We start from the raw sequence: 14,746 nt of genomic DNA on the forward strand, positions 1-14,746 counted from the left end.
GATATACACTGATATACACACATTTTAAGGTTTTAAATCTCATATTTTTCTTGAATTCGAAAATTTGACTCGCACACCCCTGTAAAGACATTAGTTTGTAACACATTTTGTCTGGATAACAGTGTGTATAAATCACAGATATCTGTAAAGCCCGAATAGGCAACTTTAAGCTTTCTCCAGCAAAAAAAAGTGAAGCAAAAATTTGACTTTTTAAATTTCGTGCCGATGGATAGGATCTAGCATTTTAATTGTTTTCGGAGCGCGAGATAAAAAAAAGTAGGCGGCAAACGCTATTTCACATCTCTCAAACCGGTGAAATTGCATATTTTAGTCACGTGACTTTGGTAGGAAATCCTTCCCAAACCTAGGCTTCACTTTTCGATAAAAGCCGCAAATCTAGCCCTTCGGGCTTTACAGATCTGTGGTATAAATACTTCGTAGGCTATATCTCATCCTCTTCCTGGAGGTGTGACTATTTTTCTCTCGGGTCTGTGTCTGTGATTTAAGCTGCGTTTTAATTATGTGGTATTAAAAACATGGTAAAACTTGCAGACCAGATATAGCGATAAAATAAGTGCATGAAAGTCATAAGTAGTCTATTATATGATAATATCGGTAATTATGTCACTGTTCTCTTTGTTAATTCAGCTTTCTAACGTAATTTTTTACAATATGAAATAATAGAGAATAGAAAACAAATCAACAAATAATGTTTGCACTACATTTAGCCAGTAAGGATGCTTTTTAAAGAAAGAAAATCATTACAATTTATTAAATAATGTATATTAGGGCTAAAATTTCATCTATTAGGAATTTCCCTTAGACCACAAATATAATTATTTATTGTAAAGATTCTGTTTTCAAGATTTAAATTTGCAATGCCAGCTAATTTTAAACTTTTTTAGAAAGTGTGAATCATTCTTGATGTTTCTTAAGCCTGATTTTCTCAGGTCCTCTCACGTCCATTAGAACTAAAAACGTCTCAGCGAATAGAATCTGAATATAAGCTGATGCCTATTGGACAAATTCAATAGTGTATGCGGATTAAAGAGAGTTCCTTCCCATAGCTTTTTCAGTGAGCGGTTGCCAACAGTGTGCTTGAAACACACAGACCTAGTAACCTGTATATAGTATAGTATAGTAGGTCTACTTTTATTTGTAGCTTTCAAATGATCATGTATTTTGGAATTCTGAAGTGTTGTCAATACAAAAATATCATAACCATGTATTTTTGAAGAAAGTCGTGATGCTTTTATTAGCCCGGGCACAAATATTAGGGATGTTTATTCTCTATTCCCATAGCAAAAATAACCCTTTGATTCATTCATGGTTGAGGAAAAAGTTTTTGAATGGTTTCCTTATTAAATATTGACGAGAATTCGAAATCAGCAAAATTCAAGTTAACCTCATAAATCAGGGTTACATTTATCTTATTGTCATATCATGAGTCATGACAATGTTTGAGTTATTTATATACATTCAAATGGTCATTCTTCATATAAATTGATTATAAACCATATTTCGACCTCCTTAGTGGAGGTCTTCATCTATTTATCTCATTGATCTGGGAGGTTGACTTAATTCATGATTCCATTAATTCTTAATCTCACTGGGAATTGATTATATAAACAATATTTCGATCTCCTTAGTGGAGGTCTTCATCTATTTATCTCATTGATCTGGGAGGTTGACTTAATTCATGATTCCATTAATTCTTAATCTCACTGGGAATTGATTATATAAACAATATTTCGATCTCCTTAGTGGAGGTCTTCATCCATTTATCTCATTGATCTGGGAGGTTGACTTAATTCACGATTCCATTAATTCTTAATCTCACTAGAAATTGTATACTAATTTATCGAATATAGTTTAAAGCAATTTTACTACAAGAAAATAATATGACCGGTGTTCTGTCTGAAGGCTATTTCTAATCAATCTTTGACTAATTTACGGATATTTTTATCAAGAAAATGAAACTACAGCAGATACACATCATTATTTCTTTGTATACCTTGACCACGAACCTTGAAATGTGTTATGGAACGACCATCAACAGTAAGGTGTTACGAAACCACACCATCATTGGAAAACATGGTAAAGAAATGAGAGTTACGTACATCAGTATGAAGAGAATTCAAAATAAACTTTTATTAGTTGTACCCATTGGAGGTGGATACGTTTCTAACAGTGACGAATGTCAAAAAAAATGCGCTCTAACCATCAATTGTATTGCTATGAATCTTCAACCCACCGCACCAGTCAGTAACTATTCACTATGTCATTTATTGGATAAAGATCATTACAAAAGACCACACCTTTTGGTAGATGCTGAAGACTCTGAATATCACGTCGTTTCCGTAAGTTAAAATAACATACGTTGTTTTATAAGAACAAACTACAAAAGAACATAAGGCTTCGATGGCCAAAATATTAAGAACAAGTTAAGAACATTTTAAAGTTTTATGGATTCTTAGAACACCCTATTTCTAAGGAAACGGCATAAAACTGCTCACAAAATCAAGAGCACTGTAAGAACATTCTTAGTCTCAAAACTCAAAAAGGTTAAGAACAGCCGAAGGTATACACGCTTTTTTTTTAAAGAAACAATAAATCACTCCTGAGGCTCGTTTGCTTGTTACTTTGAGCATCAAACACTTTTCATCCCGTCCTTTTCGCTTTGATTTGCTTAAAATTCTACTCTTCCATGCAAAGCTTTTTGTTGCTAAATTGTTCAAGTTTTTTTAGCCTTATTAATGCGCTATTAAATTGTCAAAAGAGCAAAACAGTGTAGATAGTTTAATAATTCAATGACATTTCTAAAATGGCTGATTTGAACCAAACACAAGATATTTAGTCATATCATTGACTTTCAGAGCGGATGTTTGAACAAAACAAATCCCATGTCACCAAAATGCCAACCATCAGAAGCAGGTGTTGAGAAGACAACATATTGCCATCACAACTACTCTGGAGACGAAAATTACGAATGTCGTTGTAGACAAAAATAATTTATGCTTTCTGAATGGTGAGATTTCTTAGATCTTTGGTCTAAGTTTCTGAAAATTTCTGATTGCGCGTAACTCAGCTTCTATCGTTGTACTTAGTCAAGGGGAAAGAAAGGAGACAAAAAAATTAAACCTTGTCTACTCTTATTTTGCACGATCTTTTTATAAATCATTATTTCATTAAGAGTAATCAGTTGGTACTGGCAAAAGTGATGTCTCGCACTTAACAAATTCAATATGACCAATACCTGTCAATAAGCATGCCAAATTCCAGCCAAGTCCGACCACTATTGAAGTCTGCAGGCTGCCCCAAAGATTTAGCCTCGTTTTTGTAAAAAAAATCAAAATTTTGGAAAAATGAAAAACACCCCCAGATGTTCACCCAAGGAACAAATATGCCAAATTTCAGCCAAATCTGACCATGTTTGAAGTTTTCTGCCTACCCTAAAGTTTTTGCGACACACACGCAGATTTTCCGTCTCCGTCAGAGAACCCAATTTCCGTTATTCCGTCTAAATTTTCGCCAAATTCCGCCACTCCGTCCGAAAAAAGGGCCGATTCCGCTCCTCCGCCAACCATGAAACCCCCCCCCTTTAAACTTGAAGCATGTAAACTTGTATATAAATTCTTGAATGGTACATTAAACAAATCATCTTCAGATTTATTCACTCGTCATCCCCGTCTCCATGACATCAACCATCCAACTAGGAGAGACAGTAGCAACAGTGTGGCTGTAACCCATTTTGATCAAACTGACTGTTCTGTTATGTACAACGCCCCCTTAGCTTGGCACCAGTTTGATTGCTACAAAACCACTAAATTCTCTATTCATACTATGAGTCATAATCTAAAAAAGGGCTTGGCCCTAACACATTGTCAGATTCTAGCTCAAGTGAAGTTGAGAATGACTTATTAAATTCAGGGTCATGTTCGTTTCGCAAACAATTGACAATTATCTTTTAATCTTCTTGACATTCCAGAATTGAAGCCCGTTGTTAACGTACATTATGACCGACTACCATTTGCAAGGAACCATTGGTTTATCAAATTCAACCTCACTTTGCCATCTAATATAACAGAAGACGGACAATTTTTCCGTTTCAATAGTTATAGTGAAGGCGAAAACCTTGGATTCACGTTGTTTTATTTATACTTGTCAAATAAAATATATGCTAATTTTCGGGAACCATCTTGGATAAGAACACCTCTTGTGGTTGATCAACCACAACCAAACCAAGTAATGGATATTGAGGCAAAATCATTTTATAATTCTCAAACAAATAGATGGCAGCGAAAGATATATCTTGATGGCGTCCTAAAAGCTGAAGAAACAACAAGCACTACTGGAGCATTTACCATGAACGATGTTACATTCATTTTAGGGAGCACCCCAGCTACAATCACTGATTTCAAATACTCCTTGACTGAACCAAGTGGTAAGCTCTACTTTCTACTTTAAGGGAGCTAATTTTTTAGGTAACTAATTTTTGCGCGAAATAAGTTTCGCGGGAACTAATTTTCCTAATTCCTCTCTCTGGGTCTCCTCCTTTCTAGGCGAAATTTGTACCAGGTATGTGCAGGTAGGTAAACCTCAAAAGATTTTACCTTAAAGTGTCGATTTTTGATTTTTTTTTGCTTGGACATACCTATCACCTGGCAAACATAGTTCCCTAAGACTCCTCCACAAGTAAGGAGCGTAACTGGTCATGTTTTTATTACAAAATGTTTCAAAGTGATAGAAAAATTGTTATGAATAGTGGTGTGATGATAAAGATTGATTTTCAAATTGATCATGGGTAACTTTCTTGCCAAACATAATCTTTTTTTATTAATGTAGAAAATTATCCAATATCAAGATGTTAATTAATCTCCATCTACATCAATATTTGTGGCAGAACACGTATAATCTTAAAAGGAAAGTAGAAAAGCAAAATAGGGCCATAAATATACAGCAACGAGAGCAATTTTTCCCGACAATGTGATTTTAGTTTCTGTTCCTGTTGGTCAAACTTAAGCATTAACCAGAAATACTAAATTATCTTTAGAAATACCGATAGTATACCCTGGAACAAGATCGTTGATAAAATTACCAGCTCTATCTCGCAATTGGATGTTTCATTTTGAATTCAAGCTCACCTCAGATACATTATTGTCGCCTGCATCATCAAGCATACTCATTGTAGATGCTAATGAAGGAAGCCTGTTTTATGTAATCGTGAAAGACCCATTGACCCTTGATTTTAGTGGTGTTGGATCCTTTCAACCGCAAAAGAATGTGTATCATAAAGTTGTTATCACGCAATTTTTCTCACCGTTTCAGAACAGGTGTTTGAAGCAATATCGTATTGATGGGAAAAGAATATCTAATACTTTCTTCACAATGACCTACACAAATGTGAGCGCATATACTACTGCGACTACTGGTATGGGGGCAGCCTCAAATGTAATGATAAAAAACTTTTACTTGTTGGATCTCGACAAAGACGTCTGAGAGAAAATCATGGTCCATTTGCTGTCCAAGTGTGTACCAAATTTTGTTTTGCTTGTCATCTTTCAGCAACCAGCAACCAATGATTCAATTCTAACAAAATATATACTAAATATATACATCATTATTATCCGACGCGCGTAAATAGCGACATTTGATTGGCTTCTTTGCTGTCCAATATTTTCGAATATATAGCTTCCATGGGGGCTACATATTTCAAAAATTGACGTCACACAACGAGTCCAATGACAATTGAGCATCTTCTTTTTGACGTTACGTAAAAAAAAAAAAAAAATAAGACTTTTTTATAAAAAACTACCAAGAAACCAGGTTTACGAGCTTATAAATTGGAATTATGTTTGAAAACGAGAAATATTTTAGTGATGAACGGATAATAAACCATTTATTTGGACGCAGTCTCATCCAATATGAAAAATATTGGGCTACGAGAAAAGATATTGAACTCGGCGAAGCCTCGTCCAATATCTTTTCTCGCACGCCCAATATTTTTGCATATTGGATTCGACTTTGTCCAATAACTGCTTATTACTATCCGACGCACGTAAATAGCAATATTTGATTGGCTTCTTTGCTGTCCAATATTTTCGAATGTATAGCTTTCATGGGGGTTACATATTTCAAAAATTGACGTCACACAACGAGTTCCATGACAATTGAGCATCTTCTTTTTGACGTTACGTCACAAAAATAAAAAATAAGACTTTTGAATAAAAAACTACCAAGAAATCAGATTTACGAGCATAAATTGGAATTATGTTTGAAAACGAAAAATATTTTAGCGATAAACGGATAAACCATTTATTTGGACGCAGTCTCATCCAATATGAAAAATATTGGGCTATGAGAAAAGATATTGGATTCCACTTTGTCCAATAAGCAATAACTGCTTAATATTTTATTGATTGGAACCAACTTTTTTTGAGTGTAATAAAAGAAAACCTAAGTTCACTTACAAGCCTCAAAAGAAGACCTAAGTTCACTTTCACTTTATATATGCTTAACAAAAGAAGCGAAAATTTCCTTCACCGCTAACTCTGAAAATATGCGTACTTCAATTTTTTCTTTACTTTAGACATACAAACTTTCGCGAAATTTGCAACTTTTACTTTCGCGAATTTGAGGAAAAATGTTTTTTGCGAGCATAAACTTTTGCAAATCATTGGATAAAAATGAGAATTTTCGAATAGAAATCACCTTAAAAGATAAAATATTCCTTAAATCCACTAAAGACGGTTGCTCTTCGACTTTAAAGGACAGGCATTAAAGGACAATAATATGTCGAAAATTTGATATTTATTACAATTTTGAGGTTTTATAGATTTTCAATTATTTGCGAGCATAAACTTGAATTGCCCTGTTAAGAATTTTCAAAGACATTTACTTTCGCGAAAGTTTCTGCTGGCAAAAGTTTGTACGCCTTACGCATTTTTCAAGTTGAATATAATATGGATTTTGAGATTTGGTTAATGATAGGGGGCCCCCTGCTTATTCCATCCCCCTGCTTATTCCACCCCCCCCCCCCGCTCATTAGAATTTAGAAAATTTTCTTACAGCAGGGGGCTTATTCAGACCCCCTGTCTATTCGGGAGACAAGAGTAAGTGATGGCATGCAGCATAGGGTACAAAGTCCAAATATGCAGTTCCCGTAATTTTCATATGAAGAGTTAGGTCTATACTGATATACATTACTTTCCCTCAGCCAATAAAAACGTGATAAATTATCTTGTCTCTAGGTAACTGTTGCGGAGTAATTAATTACCTTAAGGGAAGAAATTTTCGCGGGAATTTAATTTCGCGGTTAGTCAAATTATTATTTTTCGCGGTTCATCAATTTTAGAAAAGTTCGCGGGAATTTAATTTCGCGGTTGCAGGATATTTTTGACCAAAAACCTTATTAAATAAGCAAAAAACCTGTTTTAAGGCTTGAAATAGTACGAATTTGGGGGAATGCGTGAAATAAATTAAATTTCACTGGAATTTAATTTCGCGGATTGACGATTTTGTAAAATTTCGCGGGAACTTAATTTCGCGGTTTTAGGCAAAATCCGCGAAAACCGCAAAATTTTGTTCCCGCAAAAATTTCTTCCCTTAAGGTATTCAATAGGCTGTCACGTTCCCAGAAAAACAACTATGATAGTATAATAGCAACAAAAGCAGATTTTACTGGGGTACTTTAATAATGGAATGAATTTTCCCGCCCAGGAGTTAAGTTAGCAGACTGCACTGTTGGGAGACAATTTTTTTAAAGGGACCCCTCGCTTGTTTGTGATCCTTAGGAAATCAAACTATATTGGTCCAAAAACCCCTAACAACATATTCAAAGAACATAAAACTTACTGCTAGTTCTTGTAGAGATATCAAAAAATTCCTCTGAAAACAATATGGCGTCTCCGTCTGACTGAAACAAACACAACCGGGGCTAATTGGGAGTTCTTAAGCTGATAACAATTCTCCAGAAACCAGCAACTCAACTCCAAGCAAAGGGTTTTTCTTAGAAGAAGAGCTCGGATTCTAGACTGTTCGAACCAGAGCTGGCCTCTACACTCATACTATAATTTTCCGATGCATTTGTGTCAACAACTTGGTGTGACAAGAGCGCGAGAAAATTCGGAGGCCTTCAGAAGCCAGTTGAAATTTCTGAAAGATAAGTGAACATCAAAATTTATAATTTGTAATTATGGAGCAAAGAAAGAGTTTTGCATGCTAATACTTTGGGGAGTTGCTTTTCATATGATTATGAGCCTGAACCTTTCATGTCTTTAAAAACACATTGCTTACCTGGTTTGCAGAAAACACTTTAGGTCACGAATGGTTCAGTTTTCAAAGTTTTTAAAAACACCGAATGTCCTGTAAAGCCGACTGTTAAAAAAAGTCCCGACTGGATAATTTTCCCAATTTCATAAAATCATAAAATCTGATGCAAGAAAAGACAAAAACACGAAAAATATCTATAATACAGAATGTGATGTTGATAGTGTGAATGGATATAAAACGGCACCAATCAGAAGCTTGTGAGGTCCCTAAGAGAGTGGTTTTAGAAGGATGAAACTAATTAATCATTCAATTGTTATTTTAATGACTTAATGACAATTTCTGACAAAAATATTGACAGAATCACAAAATATCATGTCTTACAAGAGAAAAAACACAAAAATATTTAGCATGCCGAATATGATGATAACAATATGGCTGGATAGAAAATTACACCAATCAGAAGCTTGTGAGTTCTCTGAGAAGGTAGTTTTAGAGCGATGTGTTTTATTATATGTAACCATCATATAACATTACAAACATTACAATATGTAATATACCTGTTATACGTATAATATGGTTTCAAACATTTTTTGGTCTGCGTTATACACGGCACAAACTGCGAAAGATCGATAAAAGCACATGGTTAAATTTTGATGTTTGAAATGGTTTTATATGGATGAAATTACTTGAGAATTATGTTTTTGATAATTCTTTGTGTTTTCCAAACATTTTCCTCTGCAATGACATTGATTAGAGTCAACCTGTCATCACTGACCTGTGACCTGTGACCTGCGACCTGTGACCTGTGACCTGCGTTTTACACTAACCGTGCACTTTGGCTTGGATTTTATGGAGAAAATTGAGAGTTGATTTATGGAAATCCCAGGAACACAGGAAATGCTGAAAAACACATCACCTCGAGAGGTAAGGTGTTTCTGGGAAATGATTTTTGCCAAAAACACCCCCAAAAAGCATGAAAGGTTCAGAAAAAGTACTTAAGACAAAGTGTTTTCAGTATTTTTGGGACTTTTTTGACATGAAAGGTTCAGGCTCTATGAAGTGAGTGTCTTGTTATCATTTTTAAGCGAGAGGTCCCTTTTTTCTTCTACTTTTACTGCCAAGTCATGCATGTTGATTGTTGATCATTGTAAACAACGAGCATTCAATAACTGATCGATAGCTATTCAATAAAAAAAATCAATAACCAGTTGGGTGTTTAAGATAAAAACGGCAATTATTACCCTTTTCGGCAATTATTTCCGAAAACAGCAATTTTCAATGATGAAATGCTGTATCAGCAAAATGTGTTGTCCTTGTAAGGGCAAAGATGTCAGAGGTATTTGAAAATTGTAAAATTGCATTGAGAAAAAGGTTTTTCGGATTTTTAAAAGTGATTTTTTCAATTTTTCGTTGCTAAATACAGTAGCATGAAAGTCCCAAAATGATATGTACAGTAAAAAGATCCTGCATTGATGCTGAAACACAGCCAGAAAGAGATAACAAAACCCATGTTTTAAGTTTGTTTACATATGACTCGATTTTGCTATCTGCATTTCCAACAAAAAACAGTTGAAAACAAAACTAAACGAGGCACAGTAGGCCTACTTATTGCAAGGGTGTCAAATACCATGTGTTCAATAATAAAATCAACTTTTCTTTCCAAAAACAGCAATAATTGCCGAAAATGGCAATTTTCATTTAATTACTTTTTTTATTTATCTGCTGATTCAGCATTCCAATGTTGAAAAAATTGCCGTTTTCGGTAATAAAATTTTACGGAAAAGAGCATTAATTGCTGTTTTTATCTTAAACACCCAACTGATCACATCTTCAAACCGATGATTTTGTCAAAATGACCTTAAAAGTCGCAAAAAGGGTTTGGCTTAAAGCCACAAAAATTTTCTCGGTTTGGTAGCTAGAACTGCGAAAAATGCTGTTTCAAAATGGTATACCCTAGCAGTGAACAGCAAAAACTTTATTGGAAGCCAAAACACTGACTTAGAATCTGAAGTTGATCAAATTGCCGTATCTAAACAGTGGTTCTTTGGTTTTAAATGTTTATTTTGCTGTTAAATGGAAAGAAAATTAGTTCGAAAGGTGACAGAAAGGGATCCCCATCATTCCTATCCTTGACTTTTAAAAGTCAGTGAAGTCAAGTTTGAAGATGTTCTTTATTAGAAAAATGGTTAAAAGCAGTCAAAAACGCAATTTACCTTACCTCCTGAGTTTGTCTTTGTTATGCTAAAATATAACAAACCTTTGTCATGCTGTCTAATTACAAAAACCACCAATCACTACTTTTCCGCCATCTTGTTTCACTTTAAATGCCGTGTTTTAAAATTCCTTAGCTACATTATATGTACGGAAAAGGTTTTCTCCAGGTTTTTTCAATCCCGAGATTAAACTACGAGGGCAGTTCCACCCGCTTATTTTCCTTTCAGCGCTGAGCCCCAGGAATGCTAAAACAATAAAAGAGATTTTAAGATTAATGTTGAAATGTGTATTTTTGCGATAAATTTAGGCAATACTCAACAAAAAATAAGGTGGTTTTAAACTAGGTCACAGTTTGCTTCAGAGCAAACTGGTGCGACCGCTGTTTTAAAGAGCAATTAACACTTTCTTCAGCAGTCAACAGAACAACATCCATCACCAAATCATGTATGATACTTCATAAAACATGAAAAACAGACATGTAAAATGCAATAACTAACAATGTCGAAAATAATTGCATAGGACCGAAAGAAGTTATAATTCAAAATTACTCCAAGAAGTACATCTAAAAAGAAAGACTACCTCTGAAATCAAAACGCTTGCATCCTAGCTAACACGCTGAACTTTTTCTAAGCCACCGTACCATCCACCCATACCTCTCTGGGCCACCGTACACGCAGGATATCTCTTAGATATTTAAGTGGTTATCTCCCTAATATTCAGCCACCAAAAAATAAAAATTAAAGATGGTAACTCAAGCACGATTTCACTTTCGATTTCAACTTTTCAACCTCCCAGACTAAGCAAACAAAAACACGACGGTAAAAAACCGCCTTCAGGCGGTTGACAAGTCTTGACAAATTGGCGTTTCTTTCTGTTCTAATATATGCAAATCACTTTGAAAAAAAGAATATATTTCTGCCTTTACTTTCACTTTCGCTTTCGTGTTACGCGAATCTGATTGGATGAATACCGCTTGCTAACAAATTCTGATTGGCTGTAAGTCTTTATCTTCAGGATTCTGATTGGATCATTTCCCGCCTCACAGTTAAATTTTGATTGGTTGAAAGTTTCTGAGCGTGAATTGATTGAATACCGAAAAGTANATCACAAATACAGTAAACTATTTCGAACCTCTGTAATTCGAACTAAACATTGATACTCTCTGTAATTCGAATCTCCCCCTTATTCGAAGATATTTATTTTCTCTTAGTGAGGCGCTACAGTGTAGTCAGGCATATTTCCAGGGGCTTTCTGCTACCGGATAACGGTAGCAGAAACTGAATCTTTAATTGAGTTTTGGAACTCAATCTTTATGAAAAATAAAATTAGCTATGGAAAAAGGTAAATGAGTGAAAAATGTCTTCAAATATTTCATATTATAGCACTTAATTCCGCAAAAAGGCATAATTTTCTTGGGGTTTTGCCCCATAGACCACACCAGGACTGTCCTGGACCAGTTGAGCTGTTTACAAGGCCCCAGACCTCCTGTCTGCTTTTTTCGAGCCTAAGGCACATTCTGAAACTCAATCTTTTGATTAAAAACGGTAGCAGCTCCAAATCCTGGTAATTTGCTTGGTAGTAAAGTAAACCGAAATGAATTTTTTATCTGTTTAGAAAAACCAGTGGCGTCTATGACTTTGACACAATATACAGTCAGCTCACTCTAATTGGAACCTCTATTATTTGAATCTCTCTGCAATCCGAACTAAAATATTCTATAAATATAGAACTATAAATATCCCTTCAGCTAGATTTCTGTGGTTCGAAAATTTTTTTTGTTCCCTTGTAGATCGAATTAGAAAGAGAGCCAACTGTAAGGACCACCTGAATGAACGAGCATATTATCTTATTAATATCAAATTCCGAAAAATGATCTTACGAAAGTCTTACCTTAATCGAGGGCATTGTGCTGTAGGATTGTATTTTCTTATTTTTATACCACTAAAAATGAATATAAATTAGCATAGAAAGTGCCTCAATACACAGAAACAGCAGTAGGTTAAAATGAGTTATTAGAAGACTGGATAATTACGAAACATTAAACCATAACAGACATCCAACTGAAGAATCACATCGAAATTGGTAAGTCAGAAAATTGCGTTGAGCGCAAAACAGAGATATCGAGACTAAGAACTTATTCATAATTTCTTTTACGAAAAAAAAATCAATACAAACGAAGAAAACAGTCTAAACGATTCCAATCCAATACGAGCGTCCGTTTGGGTTATGGATAGCAGTGTGTGTAGGTGAAGTATAACACCACTCATACCATACTTTCGTCTTCGACACTTTGCGCCAGAAATGGAGAGTGATGGTACCGCCTTTAGGACAATAAATCGGCTTCTTGATCGGGAAATATGCTGGAAACCAACTGAACATCCCCGGCGATGCTGTTTCAGGGACGATGCTGAGTACCACATCTTTGTAAAGGACCATATCGAAAAAACCAGCGACACCGTGAATCATTGTTGATTCCTTAGATTGGAATTCTAACTTGATATATCGTTCATTGTCTATAGGGTCGTCTTTGAAGTTCGGATGATCGAATGTGAAAACGGGCTTCGGTGTATCGAGGTACGTAACGTTTTGTAGACGGACTACGTATGGTGCTTCGAACGGCGCATCAGGGATTTTCCCGACTTCAGCGGTACCGGCAACTTCCGAATGAAGTTTAGCAGCGGATAAAGGTGTAGCATAAGACGTGTAGGAACACGGGATACTAATACCGTCTTCCTTTAGAAAGCGTTGAGCACCATCAATACATTCTGGAGATAGTTCGTTATCACTAAACGAACCTAGAAGTTCACTAACCAAAATATCGGCTTTCTCCGGTGCTTTGTAATGACGCATATCACATGAAACAACGGTCACGGTATTATTCCATTCCTCCTTATTCAGTGTCTCTAATGTGACGATGGCGTTCGGATTCTTCTCTACAGCGTACATTTTGACTTTACGCCCTGCATCACGGGCGGCATTGAAAGAAGCGCGAACCAAGGGGCCTCGTCCCGCCCCAACCACCATAATAGTGGTCACCATCTCATCAACTTTATCATCCGGCACACGGTCGAGGAGAGCTTTGTGGACTGCGTTTTGATACTCTTGATATTTGACCGGGTCTTTCTCGAAAACTTCATAAGTTTGAGATTCCAGGTTATCCATCAAAGGCTGTAATGGCGTTTGTAAGTAATCTTCGTAACCTTTCGAGAACTGCTCGACAAAGTCAGTCTGGCGTTTCTTATACAAATGATCCAAATATTGATAATAGTAGACAATATTTTTGTGAAGAGGGGCACCCGAAATGATGAATTGTACGTTTTGTTTAAAAAAGGCAGAAACGACATTCTGAAGATCTTTGCTGAGAACTGGATAACCCATTTTATTGGACAAGAAAATATTGGAAGGAAGGACGATCGCTTTCAATGGTTCACCCATCCAACGTTTGGCTATATCATCTAAAGTGATGGACTTGGAATTAAGAATTAGTACAGGAGCTAGCTTACGATTGTTATCACACAGATTTCGAACCTGGTTCCACCATTCCCAAGTGTCATTCACATTTCGTTCAACAGCAACTTCACAACAATTTTCTTTGGTACTTTGAATCAAACTGTGATCAACCAGACTTTTCGGGTTACAAATGGGAACTTGGAGCCAGATTTGTTGGACATGTGTACCATGGATTGTATTATTGATGACGTGGGCCAAGTTTGCATTCTCCATACCACGAAGTTTCATCAAGATGGCAGGCATGCTGAGATGGGTAGCAAAATTCAATTCTTGTTGTATAGCAAGTGAGCTGTTTTTCCTGGTGACTTCACAGGGTGAATCTAGATCAATCCAGGGTGAGATTTTACCAACCACCAAACTACTCCAATCGGACCCAGGAAGAAGAAGGTCAGTCCGAGTAAAAGCACCAGGTCGGACAGGACCACTTTTGTCAACCAGTTCTCGACGATATCTTGGATGAGCTATAGGAGCACATATGAAATCAAAGCCAGCGCTTGAAGCATTGTTTAACACCAACCGAATATCAGGAACAGCATGGAAATCACGACCACATGATAAATGACTTGAATCACTCATTCTTTCTGTTTTGTTTCTTTTTTTACTTTTTCTTTTTATTTGAAATCTAAACGAGAAACAAAAAGATAAGATCGTGAACATTACTATCGCTGCGAAGATATTGTTGAATAAGATTTACAAGAAGATGAGGCATTCAGGCTTAAGATTTTGAGATTTTCTTTGAAAAAAAAAACAA

The 14,746-nt window shown here is 35.7% G+C and overlaps 2 protein-coding genes across 2 annotated transcripts; one reads left to right on the forward strand and one right to left on the reverse strand.

Annotated features, from left to right (window-relative positions):
* Positions 1 to 2,891: 2,891 nt before the first annotated feature.
* LOC136806123 (uncharacterized) lies at positions 2,892 to 6,069 on the forward strand. Its single transcript, XM_067062689.1, has 3 exons — positions 2,892 to 3,028; positions 3,989 to 4,444; positions 5,054 to 6,069. Exons 2-3 carry the CDS (start codon positions 4,249 to 4,251, stop codon positions 5,497 to 5,499), a joined length of 642 nt encoding a protein of 213 aa, XP_066918790.1. The 5' UTR covers positions 2,892 to 3,028; positions 3,989 to 4,248; the 3' UTR covers positions 5,500 to 6,069.
* Positions 6,070 to 12,612: 6,543 nt separating this feature from the next.
* LOC136806124 (protein arginine N-methyltransferase 5-like) lies at positions 12,613 to 14,644 on the reverse strand. Its single transcript, XM_067062690.1, has one exon. The coding sequence runs from the start codon at positions 14,569 to 14,571 to the stop codon at positions 12,673 to 12,675; it is 1,899 nt and encodes a 632-aa protein (XP_066918791.1). The 5' UTR covers positions 14,572 to 14,644; the 3' UTR covers positions 12,613 to 12,672.
* Between the last annotated feature and the right edge of the window lie 102 nt (positions 14,645 to 14,746).

This window comes from Clytia hemisphaerica, unplaced genomic scaffold (assembly GCF_902728285.1).
Source record: "Clytia hemisphaerica strain Z4C2 unplaced genomic scaffold, Clytia hemisphaerica genome assembly, whole genome shotgun sequence".
In the NCBI taxonomy this organism is placed as follows: domain Eukaryota; kingdom Metazoa; phylum Cnidaria; class Hydrozoa; order Leptothecata; family Clytiidae; genus Clytia; species Clytia hemisphaerica.

Bases quoted from the DNA above. Each gene is read 5' to 3' on its own strand.
- LOC136806123 (XM_067062689.1), top strand. From the start codon at position 4,249: ATGGATATTGAGGCAAAATCATTTTATAATTCTCAAACAAATAGATGG. The intron at 4,445-5,053 runs GTAAGCTCTACT...AATTATCTTTAG, and splicing joins CTCCTTGACTGAACCAAGTG to AAATACCGATAGTATACCCT.
- LOC136806124 (XM_067062690.1), bottom strand. From the start codon at position 14,571: ATGAGTGATTCAAGTCATTTATCATGTGGTCGTGATTTCCATGCTGTT.